Source organism: Chiloscyllium punctatum, chromosome 48, assembly GCF_047496795.1.
Source record: "Chiloscyllium punctatum isolate Juve2018m chromosome 48, sChiPun1.3, whole genome shotgun sequence".
NCBI lineage: Eukaryota > Metazoa > Chordata > Chondrichthyes > Orectolobiformes > Hemiscylliidae > Chiloscyllium > Chiloscyllium punctatum.
Window position 1 is genome coordinate 57128361 of NC_092786.1, and position 20899 is coordinate 57149259.

The 20899-nt window shown below is 41.9% G+C and overlaps 1 protein-coding gene across 7 annotated transcripts in view; it reads right to left on the bottom strand.

Moving 5' to 3' along the window:
- LOC140469070 (uveal autoantigen with coiled-coil domains and ankyrin repeats protein-like) overlaps positions 1 to 20899 on the bottom strand; it is a 169377-nt gene that overhangs the window by 99562 nt on the left and 48916 nt on the right. For 2 of the 7 annotated variants that reach the window (XM_072565320.1, XM_072565319.1), the window contains exon 1: positions 3210 to 3858. The exons of 4 other annotated variants lie outside the window; for them this stretch is intronic. In XM_072565320.1, coding sequence (XP_072421421.1) covers positions 3210 to 3245 — 36 coding nt within the window. In that variant the 5' untranslated portion in view covers positions 3246 to 3858. Of the gene's footprint in view, positions 1 to 3189; positions 3859 to 20899 lie in introns of those variants that run through there. One more of the 7 variants, XM_072565322.1, reaches the window with a different exon arrangement.

Consider the following 20899-nt stretch of genomic DNA (forward strand, 5'->3'; position numbering starts at 1 on the left):
TAAAGTTGATGAAAAAAAGCAATAGATTGGCTGCCCATTCCTGACCCTGACCACTAAATAAAGAAGAGGAGAGAAAGGTATTCCTCTGGTGCTCTTCATAATCTCAGGATTCCAAAATGACTAGGAATGGAAGCATCAGAACTGTCATATTCAAGGTGACACCAACATGCAATAAACAATAGGTGCAGGAGAAGGCCATTCTGCCCTCGAGCCAGAACCACCATTGAGGATGATCAGCCATGATCATAATGAATCAGTATCCTGTTCCTGCCTTATCCCCATAACCCTTGATTCCACTATCCTTAAGAGCTCTATCCAACTCTTTCTTGAAAGTATCCAGAGACTTGACCTCCACAGCCTTCTGGGGCAGAGCATTCCACACACTCACCACTCTGAGTGAAGAAGTTTCTCCTCAACTCTGTTCTAAATGGCCTACCCCTTATTTTTAAGCTGTGTCCTCTGGTTCGGGACTCACCCATCAGCGGAAACATGCTTCCTGCCTCCAGACCCCTCTCATGCAAACAGCCATGGGGATTATTGCTGTATAAAAGTCAGTTCCAACCTGAAAGGGTTAAGAATTCATGTCACCATTGAGCCTCACCCATCGAGATACAAGGGTCTGTTTCTGGGGAGGAGCAAAACAGTTCTCCTTGTGTACAACAGTGAGTGAAGTGCTTCCAACATTATCCTCAACGTTCACTAATTAAGTCACACGTTCTGTTTACATACTCCAAGTTGAGCCTGGTATTTCACAGACAATCCTGTATCTGAGATGTAACGTAATTTGTCAATTATTAAATGTGCAAAAAAGCTGTTTAGTGTTCATCAAGGTCGAACCATACTTCCACCTAAGATGTCATGTGGAAACCCTCCCCAGCAAGTAATCTAGACCAACACCAGCAAGGAGGACTGGTGATGGTGAACCTAGGTGACATCTGACAAGATGGTGACAGCAGGTGAGGACTGACCAATTACAAGATTAACAACCAGAAAGCTCCCTCTAAATATTGGGGGAGACACTGTTTTCTTCAATCACTCGATATAATTTTTATTTATTTGTACACACCCATCCTAGAGCAGGCAGGACCTCCAACTGTACAGAATTCCCTCAGTGCTGGTACTGCAACAAGCCTAGAGTGACAGAGTGTATCTGTCTGCGTTCCTAATTGATCAAAGTTGCCTGTGTTGCATTTCCAGTTTTCACATACAAACTCCCACCACCTCAACTTCAAAAGAACGTGTCAGTATTCAACAAAGTCCTGCCATGAACACTTATCACATGAGTTTTCAACTGTCATCCAGTGATAGCCATGAAGTTTAACCCACCAAAGAGTCAATCTTCACTAAGAGGAGGAGGAGGAGGAACGAGAGTCAAAAAAAAGGAAATAATGACTTGGAGATGATAACACTTTAAAGGCACAACTGAATCCAGACATCAAACACTGACGAAATGGCACCATAGTTCCAGAGAACTATACAGTTGCTCTCTCATGAGAGAGACACGACTGGTGGTGGTTTAACCCGAGAGTCACATCTCAGGCAAGGGGAACTGTTGAGAAGGAGCGTTCTTCATGGTAAGCTAGCCAGTGTGGGACTTTAACTCACGTTGTTGACATCACACTGCATTACAAATCAACCATCCACCCAACTAACAGCAAAACATCAAGTAACACTATCAAACCACAAATAATGATATGGAGGTGCCAATATTGGACTGAGGCAAAGTTAAAAATGTCATGACACCGGGTGATAGTCCAACAGGTTTATTTGGAAGTACAAGCTTTCGGCACATTGCTTCTTCCTTAGCGAGCCAGTGGAGTAGGATCTGTGTCCTATGATCCTGCTCCACTAGATCAGAATGGTGCTGGAAAAGCACAGCAGTTCAGGCAGCATCTGAGGAGCAGGAAAATTGATGTTCTGGGCAAAAGCCCTTCATCAGAAATAGAGGCAGAGTGCCTGCAGGGTGAAGAGATAAACCCATTTTATCTCTCCACCCTGCAGGCACTCTGCCTCGATTCCTGATGAAGGGCTTTTGCCCAGAACATCAATTTTCCTGCTCCTCAGATGCTGCCTGAACTGCTGTGCTTTTCCAGCACCATTCTGATCTAGAATCGGATATCCAGTATCTGCCGTCCTTGTTTTTATCCTGCTCCACTAGCCACCTGATGAAGGAGCAGTGCTCTGGAAGCTTGTACTTCCAAGTAAACCTATTGGACTATCATCCGGTGTCATGAGACTTTTAATTTAAACCATAAACAGACACTGAGCTGCCCAAGGAGATATTGGGTCAAGTGTCTATAAATCTCAGAGGAAGGCTTTAAACAGCATCTTATAAATAGAAATGTGAGGGGTAGAGGGCCAGAGGTATTTAGAGAAGGTGGTAAGTTTCAAAATACTGCACTGTGCCACAATTTGAACATTTCTATATTTCCAGAGACAATGAAATTTCTCTTGGGGTGAGATGAGAGAGAAACAAGAAAGAATCTGCATCAAGTCGGTTTTGCTGTGCAAATATTTCTGTTGGAAGTAATTGTAAAATGCTTGAAATTTATCTGTGAAAATATCAAAATTAAAATTCCTATGCAATGCCACAAAAGGCACCAAAATATTTCAATAATTGCTCTGCCAATTATAAAATACCCAAGCTGTTGTGAAAACTACGGGGGTTAATATGTTCGACACTGTTGCAATTCATATCGACCAGGCTGAAGGTATCAGATGTCAAGGACACAAGCAATAAACAAAGCTGAACATCACCAGCACAAGATTTTAAAAAATCCAGAAAAGTACCGCTAACAAAGATGAATTACATGAAAAGAAAATTTTGGATTGAGGAGTGATTAGCAGTTATTTAGTGCTTTGGTTATGCAGCTTTATGACAGCACCTGAACGCAAATGGATCACAGTCCATTCATTCACTTCCATGCGTCGTATTACTGAATGCGTGTGAACTATGTTTGGATCAATAAAGATAACGAAATTTTGCAGTCATCTCGCATTCTAACCATTTGTCTTTTAAAACACTGTTTCCTCGGCTGTCTTGTAACTCAGATATCATTAGTACAACACAATAAAGTGCAGCTGAATAAATCACACCCCAAATCAACAAGAGGTGATCTATACGTCACATTCACATGCCAACTTCCAAATATGGATTTAAACTCTGATTAGAGCCAAAACATTCACTACCTTCAGTACGAGATACCTACAAATGGCCCAGAGGCACAGGAAAACCAACGCTTCATGCCGATAAAGGCTGCTGCCGATGCTTGGGGAGATTTATAGTTGCGAAGTGCAGCTTGCTATAAATCTTCAACTCTGCAATTTGCACGGAGGAGATTGAGGCCAACAAGCACAAGTAGCTGCGTCTACAGGCTCTGCAGTGTCCTACAACTTCAGAAGAACTGCATGACATCAGTTCATAATCCCGTTCGAGCATTTTACTAAATTCTCTTCATCTTCTGCCTCTTCTTGTGACTGCATTACTCCTCGGGAGGATCTCTTGTCTTTTGCTGTTGTTGTTCCAAACTCTGACTCAGTCGCCCAGAGATTGAGTGGCTCCTCCCCTTCCTCCAACAACTCTGTCAAATTCTTAGTGTTTTTCAGTTCTCGTTCTTCTCAACATAAGTGACTGCAACGCAAGGTCTTTGAGCTCTCTCTCCTGGGCACTACACGCTGCAGTGAGTTGTGCCAAGCGTCAAGTAAAGCTTTTAACTCAACTCCAAAATATCACACCCCGATCACAGTAAACAGGCCATCAGGCAGCCAACTCCTTCATCTTTGACCTCACAACCCTTGGAGAGACGTCTGCAAGGTATGGCTAATAATAATTCAGTGCATGCATAGCCTGTGAGTAATGGAGTATCAAGCTATCATTAAAGCCAAAGAGGCCCAGAGAAGAATTGTGGTACCATTAAGGCATGTTTTGAAGATTCTACAAATAGTTAGCTCCAACAGAGATGTAAGATCCAGAAAGCCTTTGGCTGACCTTTGAATAGCACTGAATGACCGATCAATCAGGACGACACTGTTACTAACAGGGTGCCTGCTTCCACTGCACAGCATAGTGATTGCATCATCATTTTTACAGGCAGGTTAAAGATTTTTGACTGCAGCTACATAGATTCTCACACACCCTGCCCGACTCAACAATTCCCAGCCAAGTACCTGACTCCGCACAGCCCATAGCGGTCAGCAGAACAAGGCAATAACATCGCCATGTTACATTCAGTCAGTCACACAAGGAGAAACATCTCGTGCTACTGGCCAGGATATGTATTTTAAACCATACGCTTGAAATATATTTCCAGCTACTGCACTGATATTTTCATTTGGAATTCAAAACTATTAAAAACACAGGATACTAGAATACACCATTTCAGAGACGAGCTGTCACCAATCTCTACAACAGAGGCGACAGACCGTGTCGCCGAAAATCCTACAAGTGGGAAACTGAACGTTAAATTTAAGGGGGGCTTCCAGACTCGAGGATAATCTCTCTTAGCCAAGTTGTCGCATGGGCCCAAGGATTTATATGAATAATGAGCATTTATATATAACATGCAATAAACAAAGGCAGCTTCCAAGGCACTTTAACAAACAGTATTTGTCGCATGGAGAGACATTAAAGCAGGTGACTAAGGTTTGGTCAAGCGAGGTTGGTTTTAAGAAGAGAGGGGAAGACGTTTAGAGATGAAGAAGATTGAGACAGCCAAACAGACTCATTTTTTGGGGGGATAAAACAACATCAAGAGACTGCTTCTCATTGGAAGGGAATACAAAAACAGTGGGTACAGAATCTCAGGTTAGTGAATCAATCATTTAGGATGAAGAAAAGAATGAACTCAGGAGGGTTACGAATCTTTCAAATGACCAATTGGAAGTTGCAGATGCCGTCTGAATACATTTAAATCAAGACAAATTTTTGCACTCAGGAGATGAAAGGTGTAGAGAGGGGCAGGCAGCAACAGGGAAGTGAGGCAGAAGATCATCCATTATGGTATTGCATGTGGATAGGTCTAGTGGAGTTCAATAGTCCACTCCTGCTCCTCTTGGTTGCGAAACAACAGTTTAATTTACATAGAGCCTTTGACATACTGAAATAACTGTGTCATACTTCCATAAAAGGAAAGTATGACACTGAGCTACATAAGGAAATTTGGGGCTGGATCACCAAAACTTGGTCAAAGAGGAGCATCTTAAAAGGAGGAAACTGAGGTAAAGATAGAAGGAATTTCAGAGCTTGGGCTGAAGTAGATAGAAAGTACGAGCAAACATTAATGATGGAATAATTGTTATTTGGAACACACAAGACAGGGTCAGAGAAGCATAGACATCTCACAGTACTACAGTCAGACTGACAGCCTGGATTTGTACTAAAGTCTCTGTAATGGGACCTTTAACTTTCCACTTGCTGACTAAAGGCCCAGGTTTCATTCATTAGGCTACTGTCGACAAGTATCTCTTCTCCTTCAAGCAACTGGGGTTTCTTTCAGAGTTATAAACCCAGGTATTTGGAAGTCAATATTTACGGCTGGCTCATTTGCAAAACAAATCGCTGTAAAATCTTATAACTAACAATACAGAAATGAAAATAAAAATAGTAAGACATTGTAACAGTTTCCCAAAATTCACAAAGGTCCAATGAAATTTTATTCTTGTCAATTCTATTAATAACAACTATAGTACATTTCATGATAGGTGTCTTTGGTTGCTTGATAGTGTTAGAAGAGTCCTTTTATTTTCTGAAATATAGGGAATTCTGAAGAGTCACTGGACTCGAAACATTAACTCTGCTTTCTCTTCTCAGATGCTGTCAGACCTGTTGAGATTTTCCAGTGCTTTGTCTTTGTGTCTTTATTTTTGCCTTTTAAAACTGTAGACTGCAAGGACAACGAACTGTCCCTAAAAACAGGAATTTACCAGGATGGCTGCATAATTTCACATCAAGGACTTGGATACTGATTATGAACTCTGCAGAACCCACACAGCCAAAACAATGTGCTGACATGCAGCAGCCAGGAACAAGTTGACTGGTTCTCAGCCAACAGCAGGTTGGAACCTGACAAATTGTTGTTCTCTCCAGCTGAAGCTGCCTGATCTCTGAAGTTAAACACTCAGTTTAAAGAATACCAGTTACCTTCCCTGCAGCAAATGCAACTTTTGAACTGGTAAATCAGAGATGTAGTTCAAGTGAATCTGTTGCACTGTACTTCCTACAGCCCAATGCAAGCTGCTAGAGAAAGACAATTGAACACCACAGACCTGGCTCGCAGAAGGAGGACCATCGACACTGGAACAGAAACATAAACCATGGGAACTGCAGATTTCTTTCTACCTCCGCCAATCATCTATTTTCCCTATGTACAGGTGTGCACATGTCTCTGTATGCACGTCTGCATATATCCCTAGGTGTGTGCAAGTATAAGAGGGAGTTTAGAAGGAGACTAGAGTTTCAGTTAGTTGCCCATACGCCAATGGTTTATATCAGTTTACCTGCAGCTACACTCTACTTTTATTGTTCAGATGTAGTATTAAAAACCTGGTCTATACTTGCTATCAAGTTTAGTCTCAAAGTCAGATATTCTTTAGAATTTGGTATGACTCTAGGATTGGAGGAGTTGGACTTATGACACACTACCCCAGTGGGCTGGAACAATAGGAACCATACAGGCACAGTTTCCCTGTTAGGGCAAACTCTTATCGAGCAGATATCTGTTCAAACTGCACTATGAATGTCACAAATCAATCTGATCTTCAAAAGCATGCATGCCTGAGCAGGGGTCTGTACTTGAGGACGGCAATACAGAATGCTGCAGAATATCATAGCGCCAAGTTTCTCCTCCAAAGAACACAGCAGGGTGGTTTCCCCATAAAGAGATGGCTGGGGAGAAGCAAAACCAAAAATCACAAATTCCACTTACCAGAGAGGAAAACTAACAGGATTTTTTAAAAACATTTTATAAACTCAGCAGCAAGCCATAATTGTCAAAAATGCCCTCTTCTGCTTGAGATGTCAAGCTGAGTCACTGTTTACTACCTCAGGTGGACAACAAGCATTCAATGCAAGAATTTTACGAAGAATTGCTGTGGCCAATATCTATCCCAACATCATAATAGCCAGTCACTTGCTGTGCACAGTTTTAACTGCTGTTTCCTGAATTACAAGTGACCATGTTTCAGAAGTACTTCATTGTGTGCAAAGTACTTGTAAACCAAGAAGTTATGAAATATACTGTATAAATGTAAGCCCACCTTTAAAGTTGCCCCAGACTCAAGCCCATCAAACTGATCACCGGATTCAAAACATTTACTCTCCTTTCTTCTCAAAAGATGCCACGAGACCTGCTGGGTTTCTGCAACAACTTGTTTTTGTATCAAACCTGTTAGAAAATAGCTCTTGCAACTCATGAGATCTTGATTATAAAGAGCTATGCAACAACACTAGTATTTATCTGACAATATACAGAATTACCCAGGTATGTCTCAAAAAGCAGGACAAATCCAACCCATCAGAATACTCTCGATCATCAGTAAAGTAATGGAAGGTGACATCAATAGTACCATCAAGCAGCTCAATATCACCTAATTTGTATTTCACCAGGTCCACTCAACTCCTGAGCTCATTACAGCCTTGATTTAAACATGAACAAAGGAGTTAATTCGAAGGCAAGGGAAGAGTGACTGCCCTTGACATCAATGTTGCATTTGACAGAGTGTGGCATCTAGAAGCCCTAGCAAAACTGGAGTCAATGGGAATCAAGGAAAAATCTCCACTAACTAAAACCATACCTAAATCAAGATAGCTGTGGTTGTTGGTCAGTCATCTCAGCTCCAGGATGTTATGGAGTTCCTCGGGTTAGTGGGAGAAAGTGAGGACTGCAGATGCTGGAGATCAGAGTTGAGAGTGTGGTGCTGAAAAAGCACAGTAGGTCAGGAAGCATCCGCGGAGCAGGAGAATCGACATTTTGGGCAAGAGCCCTTCACCAGGAATGGTTAGTGTCCTAGGGCCAACCATCTTCAGCTGTTTCATCAATGGCCCTCTCTCATCATAAGATCAGAAGTGGGGAGGTTCATTGATGACTGCACAATATTCATAACATTCACAAATACTCAGATACAGAAACAGCCTAAATTCAAATGCAACAAGATCTGGACAATACCAGACTTTGGGCTGACAAGTAGCAAGTAACATTCGCACCATTCAACAGCCAGGCAATAACCATCTCCAAAAGCAAGAGGACGCAGCCATCACCCTTGAAATTCAATGACATTACCATCACTGAATGTCCCACTAACACCCTGGAGGATACCACCGAACTGGAATAGCCATTAAAAAAATATAATGGCTACTAGAACAGATTAGAAGCTAGGAACTTTGCAGTGGTAAACTCAACTCCTTACTCCCCAAAGTCTATTCATTCACCTGGATGAGTGCTGCTCCAACAACACACAAGAAGCTTGATATCAGCAAAAACAAAGCCACTTGCTCAATTGGCACCACAATTTCAAGCATTCTCACCTTCCACTAGTGACACACCGTAGCAGCAGTGTGTACCAGCTACAGGGCATTGCAGAAACTCCCGAGACAGCACCATCTCAAAAAGGACAAGGCAGGATATTTAGACACCACCACCTACAAGTTCCCCTACAAACCATTCATCATCCTAACATGAAACTGTATTGCCATTCCTTTAGTGTTGATGGGTCAAAATTCAGGACTTCCCTCTCTAATGGCATTTTGGGGTCCACCTCCACTCCATGGTCTGCAGGAATTCAAGGCAGTAGTTCACCACCATCTCAAGGGGCACTTAGGGATGAGCAATAAATGCTGGCCCACATTCCACAAGTGAATGTTGCTTAAAAAAACACCTTCTGATAGGTACAGAATTCCTTTTCCCTATCACTTCCGAAGTCATAAAAGGTACAAAGTGTTCAATAATTTTAATCATATGGCAACAATCTCAGTTCTATATACTCTTGGCATGGACATGGGAAACAAGAACTTTAATTCCAAAGAGCAAAACTCCATTTGGTAGGAAACGCTTTCAAATCAACTTGCTTGCAAACTCACCAGATAACACTAGATATTCATTTTACAAACTGATTGAACCCCTTCAACCTGCTTTTGGGATTAGCTCACAGGCTTATAAATATTTACAAGTGTCCTATACATCTATATAAATAAACTGCATTCAATTGAGCTACTTAGAAATAGCGCATACATCACCTCCTTTTTCTATAGTTACTGTTTGAAAGGGATACACCATTGCAGCAAAAATACATGTTATAATTAGATTATTGGAATCCTGTGGAATTTATGGTAATATCAAGCAAGTCCCAACAAGGATGTAAAAACTAGCCTGGACAACAACAATAGGTGGCTGTGGATTAAAGAGGGAGCCAAACTGTATGGTTAGGTAATCTTGCGTGTAACTGAAGACAATATGCTATAGCCCTCCCACAAAGCCACAAACGTTACTTCAATGACTGAACTTAGTGACGACAACTAGAAAGTGAATACTTCCCACCCCTCACAGTTGCGGTGCCTGTATTAATGATAACAGTTCACATTGTGCACAATGTGGTATATTAAACTAAATTTCATCACTAATACTCTTTCCCCAGTCCCATAACACTTACTATGCTTAATCTTCATTAATTTATATTTCACTACTTATATCATATTATGCTTAAAACTAATACACCTTCCACTATGTCATTATATTCAGTCCTTCATCCTGAAAACTATAATCAACCATATCTATTTCATATTGTTTTCCTCGATATGTAGTCATAAAATTACTAATGCAAGCTTGTAAGAAACCTATATCCAACTATTAAGTCCCTAATAATTGATCCAAACTGGCAAATTTCTGCTCATAAGACATAACAGAATTTTCCTCAATATTAAAGTATGTTCAACTAATAGGAAAAACTCTATAGACACAGGCTTAAATAACAGGAGGAAAACACTTGAGCACAAAGATTCCTCTACATCAATGTCAGGCAATACTTTTTCACTAATAAATACCATCTACAAAGTTGCTGAAAACGTTAATTTCACCTCAAAAGAATTCTTGCACTTGAATGCATTAGTCTGATCCCAACTGAACCAACTGTATTTGAGTGTCAGACTTCACACTACGGTCACACGTCACAACAGTGACTACGTTCCTAAAGTATTTCACTGACTGTAAAGCACCTTGTGGCTGCTGTGGTTACGAAAGGCACGATAGAAGCACAAGTGTCTCTTTCAAATATACAAGTTAGGAGCAGGATCGGCCTTTCCACCTCTTGGGCTGGGTCCACTATTCACAATGATCACAGCTGAATTGATTGCAACCTCAACTCCATATTCCCTCATAACCTTTCACTCCTTTCTTTGGGAATTTGAGTACATGAACAAGGATGCCTTGCTACAATTATACAGGTCATTAATGAGGCCTTACTGTGTGTGCGCGCCTGTGTGAGAGAGTAAGTGTAATTTTGGATCCTAATCTGAGGAAGGACAGTCTTGCTATGATGGGAATACAGTGAAGGTTTCTCAGACTGATTCCTAGGATGGCCAGACTGACGTAGGAGGAGAGATTGAGTCGGTTAGGATTGTATTTATCTGGAGATTAGAAGGATGAATGGGGACCTCATAGAAACTTCTAAAATTCTAACAGAACTAGACAGTTTAGATACAAAAAGGATGCTCCTGATTGCTGGGGGAGGGCTCCAGAACCAGGGGTCATAGCTTAGGGATAAAGGGTAAACCTTTTAGGGCTGAGATGAGGAGGCATATCTTCACCCAGAGTGTGTGGGGAGCCTGTGGAATTTGCTACCACAGAGAGCGGTCAAGGACAAAACATTGTGTTTTCAACAAGGAAGTAGATACAGCTCTTAGATTAGATTACTTACAGTGTGGAAACAGGCCCTTTGGCCCAACAAGTCCACACCGCCCTGCCGAAGCGCAACCCACCCAGACCCATTCCCCTCTTCACCTAACACTACGGGCAATTTAGCATAGCCAATTCACCTAACCTGCACATTTTTGGATTGTGGGGGGAAACCGGGGCACCCGGAGGAAACCCACGCAGACACAAGGAGAATGTGCAAACCACACAGAGTCACCAGAGGCGGGAATTGAACCTGGGTCTCTGGCGCTGTGAGGGAGCAGTGTTAACCACTGTGCCACTCTTGGGGCCTAAAGGAATGAAGGGACGTTGGGAGTTGGGGTGGGGATTAGGGTATTGAGCTCAAGGATCAATCATGATCACACTGAATGACAAAGGGCTCAGATGCATTTAATGGCCTACTCCTGCTCCTATTTTCTATGTTTGCTAAGAAGCTGCCCACTACTGACTTAAATATTCAAATTCAATTCCTCAAAATGGCACTGGAAGCAAAGATCCAGAGATTTACCATCAGTGAAAAAAATTCTCATGTTTTAAAATGGGTGACCCCTTATTGTTAAACAGCAACATAGCTGGTGGATTTTGAAATTCAGTTAAGAAGAAAACTCAATATGAAGTTAATTTAAATGGTCACATTCCTGAGACTATCATTGGTCATGAAATCCCATCTGGTTCACAAATGTCATTTAGGACTGATTTGGAAATTCCGAAGTTTGATTGGGTTGTACAAAAAGTTAAAAAATCACAAGACCAGGTTATAGTCCAACAGGTTTGTTTGGAAGCAGTTCTAAACAAACCTGTTGGACTATGACCTGGTGTTGTGTGATTTTTAACTTCATTTAGGACTTCCCTACACGGTCTGGGCGACACATGATTCCAGACTTATAGCTTAACTGTCCTCCGAAATGATAAAGCATATCACTCAATGTGCAGCAAATGCTAGACACTGCCATCAGGTTCAGACAGACTTCACCCTTGGCTCTTAAAACAGGTTGCTAGTGAAGTAGTGGTCGTATTGGTGTTGATTTTATAAAATTCTCTCGATCCATGAAATGCTCCAGCTGACTAAGAAGTTACAAATTTGACCCCCACTATTCAAAAAGGGAGGGTGGCTGAAAACAAGGAACTGTAGGGCAGATGGCATGTCCATCTGTCATGGGCATCATCTGAGTTTTGCCATTAAGGAATGAAAAAATTTCAATTCTCCCTCTCATCACCTTCCAATTTTACAGCATTAGGGCCTTGAAACTTCACAGCTGTCCTGACTTACCTAGTAATTCAAAGTTGCAGACTGCTGTTCTCATTCTTCCTTGTCGTTGTTTGTAAGCAGTAAGCTCTCTTACATCCTCAATATCCACATAATTTCAGCTTCATACTCTGACATGTTTCACAGAATGTGTCCCAATAACTACGTCTTAACTGTATTAACACTGGAAAATGAGGCTGGAGGAGTAATAATGGGGAACAAAGAAATGATGGAAGAACTCAAGTTCTTTGTGTCAGTACTCACAGTGGGCAGAGGTCAGTGTGGTGGTGATCACGAAGAAGGGGAAGCTGAAAAGGTCTAAAGTTAGGTAAAGCACCTGGACCAGATGGACTACACCTCAGAGTCCAGCAGGTTGTACAGTCATCAGTAGTGAGCTTTCAGAAATCATTGGAGTCAGGAAAATCACCAAAAGACTGGAAAATAGCTAATGTAACACCCCTGCTCACAGAGGAAGAGAAGCAGAAAACAGGAAACTACAGGCTGGTTAGCCTAACCTTGGTCATGGGTAAGATTTGAGAATCCACTATTAAGGATAAGATTGTGGAGTACTTGGAAGTAAATAGGAAAACTTGGGTCAGTGAGCACAGCTTTGTCACATGGAGATCATGCCTTACAGGCCTGTTAAAATTCTTTGAGAAGGTAATGAGCAAGTTAGACAAAGGACAGCCAGTCAATGCGATCGATTTGGATTTCCAGAAGTCTTTTCACTAGGAAGAGAGAAAGCTGAGGACTGCAGATGTTAGAGAGTCAGTTGAAAAGAGCGGCGCTGGAAAAGCACAGCAAGTCAGACAGCATCTGAGGAGCAGGGAAAATCGATGTTTAGGGCATATGCCCTTCATCAGAAGTTATGCCCGAAGCATCACCTCTCCTGCTCCTCAGATGCTGCCTGACCTGCTGTGCTTTTCCAACACCACACTTTGCAACTCACTTAATAGGAGCCTGCTGGTAAATAAGATAAAAGCCCATGGTGTACAGGTCAAGGTACTGGCATGGATAGAGGATTGGCAGAAGGCAGAGAATGGGAAAAAAGGGGTCTGTTTCAGTATGACAGCCAGTGATTAGTGGAATCCCACAGAGGTCTGCATTTGGACCACAACTATTCACATTATACATTAATGATCTGGACAAAGCAACAGAGAGTATTGTTGCTACATTTGTAGCTGACAGGTAGATAAGTATAGGGGTGTTGAGGAAGTAGGGAGGCTGCAGGAGGACTGGGGGAGGCTAAGAGAGAGGGCAAACAAGTGGTAAATGGAATACAATGTGGGAAAGTATACGGTTATGCACTTTGGTGGAATGAACACAGGCTATTTTCTAAACAGGGAAAAGTTTTGGAAATCTGAAACACGGAGGGACTTGGGAGACCTAGTTCAGGATTCTCTTAAGGTTAACACGCAGGATCAGTTGGCAGTTAGAAAGGCAGTGTGATGTTAGCATTCATTTCAAGAGGATTAGCAGAGATATAGTGCTGACACAGTAAAAGGCTCTGGTCAGACCACATTTGGAATATTGTGAGCAGTTTTGACTTGTGAAAAATAAAACTTGTGACATGGAAGGTTCAAAAGAAAGATCAAGAAAAATCAAACTAGATTTTACCACACCTTTAAAACATATGCACATGGGACTCATCCAGCTTCAAAGCTGAGCTCAAACGCCTGTCTGCTTACAGCAGTGTGCAAGCACAGCTGACAGTATTCACTTCAAATATAATTAGGCCCTTAACATGAGCAGAGTTTCAGCATTCACCTCCATGGGTGTTTAGTTGAAATTTAATAGTGAATATTTCACAGCTGCACACCTCCTTCTGTCTGACTGCACCAAACAAACAAGGTAAATTGACTGTCCTTCAACTTTAACTCTTATAAAAGAACGCATGGTAGCACTCTCTCCACAGTCAGAAACTCATGGGTTAAAGCCCCAGACAACACTGGATTTAGAACAACACCTCAGAGTACGACAGTGTCAGAAGTGCAATTCTTTGGAGAACTAAATCAAGGTCCCATCAGATCCCTCAGGCATGTGTAACATATCCTTTGAAGGGCTGTTATGGTACTGTGGTAGTGCCCCAATCTCTGGGCCAACTTCAAGTCCCACCTGTTCCAGAAGTGTGTATTAGCATCTCTGAACAGGTTGATTAGAAAATATCCAAAATATCCCATAGCACCGAAGGGGAAATGGTGCCACATTGAAATCATCGCTGGACTAGCGATTAAAGCCACAAACTCATGTTTTAGGGACAATGGTTCAAATCTCACATAACACATAGCAGAATTTAAATTTAATAAAATCGTAACAAAAAAAAAACTAGCACAATGCTTTTATGACAATCTGCAGCAATCTGGTTCACCAATGCCTTTTAGGAAAGGAAATCTGCCAGCCTTACCCTGTCTGGCCTACATGTGACTCCAGGTCCACAGCAAAAATAGCTGACTTTTTACTGCTCTCTGGATAACGAGAGGTGGCCAATAGGAGACAAAAACAAATTGCTGGAGAAACTCAGCAGGTCTGGCAGCATCTGTGGAGAGAAAGCAGAGTTTATGCTTCAGGTCCAGTGACCCTTCTTCAAAAGGAATGTTTACTCTGCTTTCTCTCGCCACAGATGCTGCCAGACCTGCTGAGTTTCTCTAACTATTTCTGTTTTCGAATTGATTTACAGCATCTGCAGTGCTTTGATTTTTTTTGAAGAGGTGGTCAATAATTGCAGCCCTCAGCAGCAGTGCCCAGATCCGAGAGCAAATTAAAATATCTCTCCAACAAAAGCAGGGAAGTTCTCACTTTTTGTCAGCATTTATCTTTCAACTAAGTGGCTAAAACACACTTACCAACTATTTTATCTCATAGGTGTTTGTGGAATCTTGCTGTGCATAAAATACCTGTCAGATTTCTCTGCAACATGGTTTCAAAGGCTCCTCATTGCTCTAAAGCATCCTGGCTGCCTTGAGAGTAGAGTCGCAGATAAACAGGATAGTGAAGGAGGCATTTGGTATGCTTTCCTTTATTAGTCAGAGCACGGAGTACAGGGGTTGGGAGATCATGCTGCAGCAATGACATTGGTTAGGCCACTTTTGGAATATAGTGTCAATTCTGGTATTCTTCCTATTGGAAGGATGTTGTGAAACTTGAAAGGGTTCAGATAAGATTTACAAAGATGGTACCAGGGTTGGAGGATTTGAGCTATAGGGAGAGGCTGATTAGGCTGGGGCTGTTTTCCCTGGAGTGTCGAAGGCTGAGGGGTGACCTTATAGAGGTTTATAAAATCATGAGGGGCATGGATAAGGTGAATAGCCAAAGTCTTTTCCCTGGGGTGAGGGAGTCCAGAACTAGAGGGCATAGGTTCAGACAGAGAGGGGTAAGATATAAAAGGGACCAAAGGAACAACTTTTTCACACAGAGGGTGGTGCGTGTATGGAATGAGCTGCCAGAGGAAGTGAAGGCTGGTACAATCACAGCATTTAAAAGGCATCTGGATGGGTATTTGAATAGGAAGGGTTTGGAAGGATATGGGCTGAGTGCTGGCAGGTGGGACTAGATTAGGTTAGGATATCTGGTCGGCATGGACGGGTTGGACTGAAGGGTCTGTTTCCATACTCGACATCTCTATGACTCTATGACATCAATGCAAGATTTTTTTAAACCCAAAACTGTTAGGCTGAAAGTCAAACCATGCAGCTGACAATACCAAATAATGCTTAGTATTGCCTTTGGTTACAGCCTTTAAAACACAAGCAACACTTAAGTATTAAATTTAGTTATTAAATAAGGTAAGCCAAGTCTTAATTGCTCTCCAAGCTTTTTACTGTAACAAAAATCAGTTAATAAACTGGAAACATTGATGCATGCAGAGTGTATAAATCCCATTTAAGTTTAACTGCAAAACAAGCTAGAGAAAAAGAAACTTAATTTAGCAAAAGTTGGCAGGCAGTGCTGGCAACCTTTATAAAAAGGAACATGACTTTGGATGGAATCATGCATCAGAATGAATGCCAAGTGTGATGAAGACTGCTTCCAGAGTTATTAAAACTGCCTTTCCTTCCTGAACAACCTGCATCTATATGGCACCTCTAACATTATAAAATAACTCAAGTCGCTAATTCTCACGTGCTGTTATCAATCAAAATTTGGCACCAAGTCACTTAAGGAGGTACAAGTCACAGGGAGGGTGTTTAAGGGCTGGGAGTGGGGATGGGAGGAAGACAGCAAGGAAACATGGGGTTTAAAGATCCAGGCAGCTGCAAGCATAGTCATTGGTGGTGATGAGGTCACCATTGGGGAATGCATTTGGAGGGCAGTGATATAAAGCAAAAGGAAAGAAAGCAGAACGAAGGTACAGCACACATCGACATCAGTGCAACTGAATGACAATGAGCTTTTAGGGATGAATGCCCATTTCTGTTCTTACTCTTATTGACTGTGCAATTCCAGCCTTTCCTCTCATTCTCGACGTCTGGCATTTGTACTGTTTCCTTTCACGTTTTCTTTAACAAAACTGGTTTCAATATGACCAGGTATCAAATGATCAAATCTTCTGTCCCATTCACTGGACAGAAATATTTACTGATGTGATGTTTGTTTGAGTGCAACTGATCCACTTAAGAATTGTAGCAGTGCTCAGTCAAAATACTCTTACTGATCTAGATCCGGAGTATTTTTACAGATCTATGCCTAGATTGTTTGTTTTAAAAGCCAAGTTCTGCTGAACACATTAAGTAAACATCATGAGGCCATCTAACTGCTATAAAAGGCATTAACAAGAAATCTATTTTTCAATTGCTGTTCCACCAAAAACTATCCATGGCATTCTGGACTGCGCTATCGCTCCAAACCAACAGCTCTCAACCACTTGCTAACTGACAGCTCCAGTGGTGTTAATGAAAATCTCAGTTGGAAAATACATTTCAACCCATCTCATCTCATCTCCCTGTGCCACTTAATACCCAGAGTGGGAGGAGAAAGCAAACTGCTTCAGTCACATAGACCAGAGACTCCATAGTGAGATATTTCACATCTGCAATTTAACACAAACAGCTCCAAAGTCTGCAACACCTGTGTCGACTTGCATCGAAAAGTGAATGTAAATTTATTGGACACTGACTGAATCAAATGCTTTGACTGCTCTTTAGTATTAAATGTCTATTTGCACCAATCTCTGACTCCGATTTTAAAACGACAGTTTACAAGCTAGAACAGTTACTGGATATGTGGCAAGTGGCAAGTGGCAACAAAGTGGAGACTCGTTCAATCATTTGGGTCTTGGTCTGCTAAACTCAGAAGTGCAATTTAAGACTTGGCTCACACCCAGAATAGCTTGCAAATGTCATAGAGAGCTATTTTATACACAAGAACCCATTAAACTTGGACAGTAAAAGATTTCCGAAAGACACTAGAGGAATAGCTACTTTAACAAAACAACTTTTCAAAAATCCAAAAAGAAGTGAAAATCAGAGGGAGCTATTAAAGTTAATCTAGGATACTGATGGAACTGTCATAATTAAAAGGTCAAGCTTTCAGCACACAATTATAGTCAGAGTCATGGGGAAGTGACGACCTAGCAGTATCATCATTGGACTGTTAATCCAGAGACCCAGGTAATGTTCTGGGGACCTAGGTACAAATCCCACCCCTGCAGATGGTGGAATTTGAATTAAATTTTTTAAAAATCTGAAATTAAGAGTCCAATAATATTGACCACAAATCCATTGGTTCACTCACGCTCCCCTTCCATTAGGGAAGGAGGCTGCTGTCCATACCTGGTCTGGCCTACATGTGACTCCAGATATATAGGAAATGCTAGCCTAGCCAGTGATGTCCTCATTATGTGAATTAATTTAAAAAATGCAGCTTCAATCCACTCATCTGCACTAACCAGACATCCCAATCTGACCTCGCCCCATTTACCAACATTTGGCCCATATCCCTCTGAACCCATCCTATTCATATACCCATCCAGGTGCCTTTTAAAAAAATGTTATAACTGTATCCACCTCAACCACTTTCTCTGGCAGCTTATTCCACACATGCATCACCCTCTGCATGAAAACATTACACCTCAGGTTCTTTTTAAATCTCTCCCCCTCACTTTAAAACTATGCCCTTTGGTTTTGAGCTCCCCACCTTGAAGAAAAGCCCTTGGCTATTTACCCTCTCCAAGTCCCTCATAATTTTATAAACGATACTCCAGGGAAAACAGCTCCAGCCTGTTCAGCCTCTCCCTATAGCTCAAACCTTCCAACCCTGGTAACAGCCTTGTAATTCTTTTCTGACCCCTTTCAAGTTTAACAACATTCACTAAAATTTTGCTCTCCCTGCTGTAGGAAAGTATTCTAAAACTGGCCTCATCAACATCCTGTAAAGCTGCAAAATGATGGCACAACTCCCGTACTCAATGTACTGACCAATGAAGGCCAGCATGCCAAATGCCTTCTTCACCACCTAGTCTATCTGAGACTTCATTTTCAAGGAATTATGCACCACACCCCTAAGTCTCTTTGTTCAGCAACATTCCCCAGGACCCTACCATTAACTGTACAAGTTCTGCCCTGGTTTGCCTTACCAAAAATGCAACACTCCATCTGCCACACCTCAACCCACTGGCCCATCTGATCAAGGTGCTGTTGTATTCCAAGATAGTTGTCCAAAGTTAGCTTTTCTCTTTTAGATGGAATGCTAAGCTAAGGTAAGCACCCTTGCCCCTTATTTGAGTGGATGTTCAAGGGTTTCAGTGTTATTCAGTGGGACATTCTCTACAGATATAAATTTGGTTGATAGAAATTCAACAACCAACATGAACTAGAATTATCATCCAGGTGGAACAGCAGTGAAACAGTCAGTCCATCTGTCATGTGCTGTTTATGTTTCTCCTAAGCCTCTTCTCATCAGTCTCCATAAGAACATAACATGCAAGAGAAGTTAGTTATTCCGTACATCAAATCTGCTCAGCAATTCAATAAGATCATAGCTGATCTGGTCATCCTCAATTTACTTTCAGGTCTTTGTTCCATAATTCTCAAATCCCCAGCCGATTGAAACTCCAATCTCTCTCAGCCCTGAATGCACCCATCGATCCAACCTCAACAGCCAGCTGTAGTGAAGACTTCCACAGGTTCACCAGCATGTCTTTATATTCCTTCACCTCACCCTCCCTCACACTACCCCCTTTGCATTTCAAGGATAAAGATCTTTAGAGTCTACCCTGTCAAACTTTGCTTATGACAGCTACACAAATTTATTCTGGCACAAAACCATTTTTTAAAAAGTGCTTATCCGTCCCTGCTGAAATTATCACTTCTGTATCAGATTTAACTTCAACACCCAGGCCTGAGGGAATGGTAATCACTTGGTGACACTCTTAAAATATGCTGGATATTTGTCTTATGACTAATTACATCTGACTACATTTTTCCAGGTTCCTCTGTGAAAATCTGCCCCCTCTGGGGGAAAAAAAAAGTCAACCCTTACCAGAAACAATACAAGGGCTATCCAAAAAGAAAAAGTAACAAGTAATTTCTTCAACTCTCCAAGGACAAAAGCAAAGCAATGAACATCCAAAGTCAGCAAGCTGCCCAATTTCTGAGAGATTTACACAAAACAATAGTTTGGGTGGGAGGAGTGGGTTTTTTTTGGGAATAAATACCGAAGGATTCACAGAGCAGAAAAAGACCATTGTATTAGAAACTGTGATCAAGCATCAATATGTTCAACAGAAAGTGTTGGAGAAACTAATCAGCCCTGGTGGAGAGAGAAACAAAGTGTTAATGGAAAAAAAACTCATACCAGACTCGAAATGTTAACTCTGTTTCTCTTTCTACCCACATTGCCAGGCATGCTGACCTTCTCCAGCACTTTGTTTTTAATTTCAGATTTTCAACATTCACAGTATTTACCCATCCAGTTCCATTTTCTAGCACTTTGAGGAGAAAGTGAGGACTGCAGATGCTGGAGTATCAGAGCTGAAAATGTGTTGCTGGAAAAGCGCAGGTCAGGCAGCATCCAAGGAACAGGAGAATCGCCGTTTCGGGCATCAACCCTTCTTCCTGAAGAAGGGCTGATGCCCGAAACGTCGATTCTCCTGTTCCTTGGATGCTGCCTGACCTGCTGCGCTTTTCCAGCAGCACATTTTCAGCTCATTTTCTAGCCCTTCCCTTGTATGTTATGACACTTCAAATGTCATCAAACCAAGATTTAAACAGCCCACCCCACATTTAACTGGGAATTCACCGATAATAATACAGGTCCGCTGTACATTGTGGAAATAAGCCACACAAACCAGGAATATCACGCTTTCATGTCCCAGTTGGTGCCAATTCTGCAGATTTCAGTCGCTTCAGCGAGGTAAGAAGGGGCATGAGCAACTGTGACAGGAGGAAGCAGGCAGATTGCACAAGAGTGAAGAGAACAAAAAAGGTGGGGGTTGGGGAGGGGCAAGTAGAGAACAGACAGCATAACACAGAGACAGAGAGACAGAGACAGAGAGCAAGAGAGCGCACATGCATATGAAAGAAACTATACGGACAGGAGGGGAGACAAAAATGGAATGGAAGAGAATGCAATATAGCACTGCTGCCTCACAGCACCAGAGACCAGGTTCGATTCCCGCCTCAGGCAACTGTCTGTGTGGAGGTTGGATTAGTGGTGCTGGAAAAGCACAGCAGTTCAGGCAGCATCCAAGGAGCAGCAAAATTGACGTTTCTGCCAAAAGCCCTTCATCAGGAATAAAGGCAGAGAGCCTGAAGCG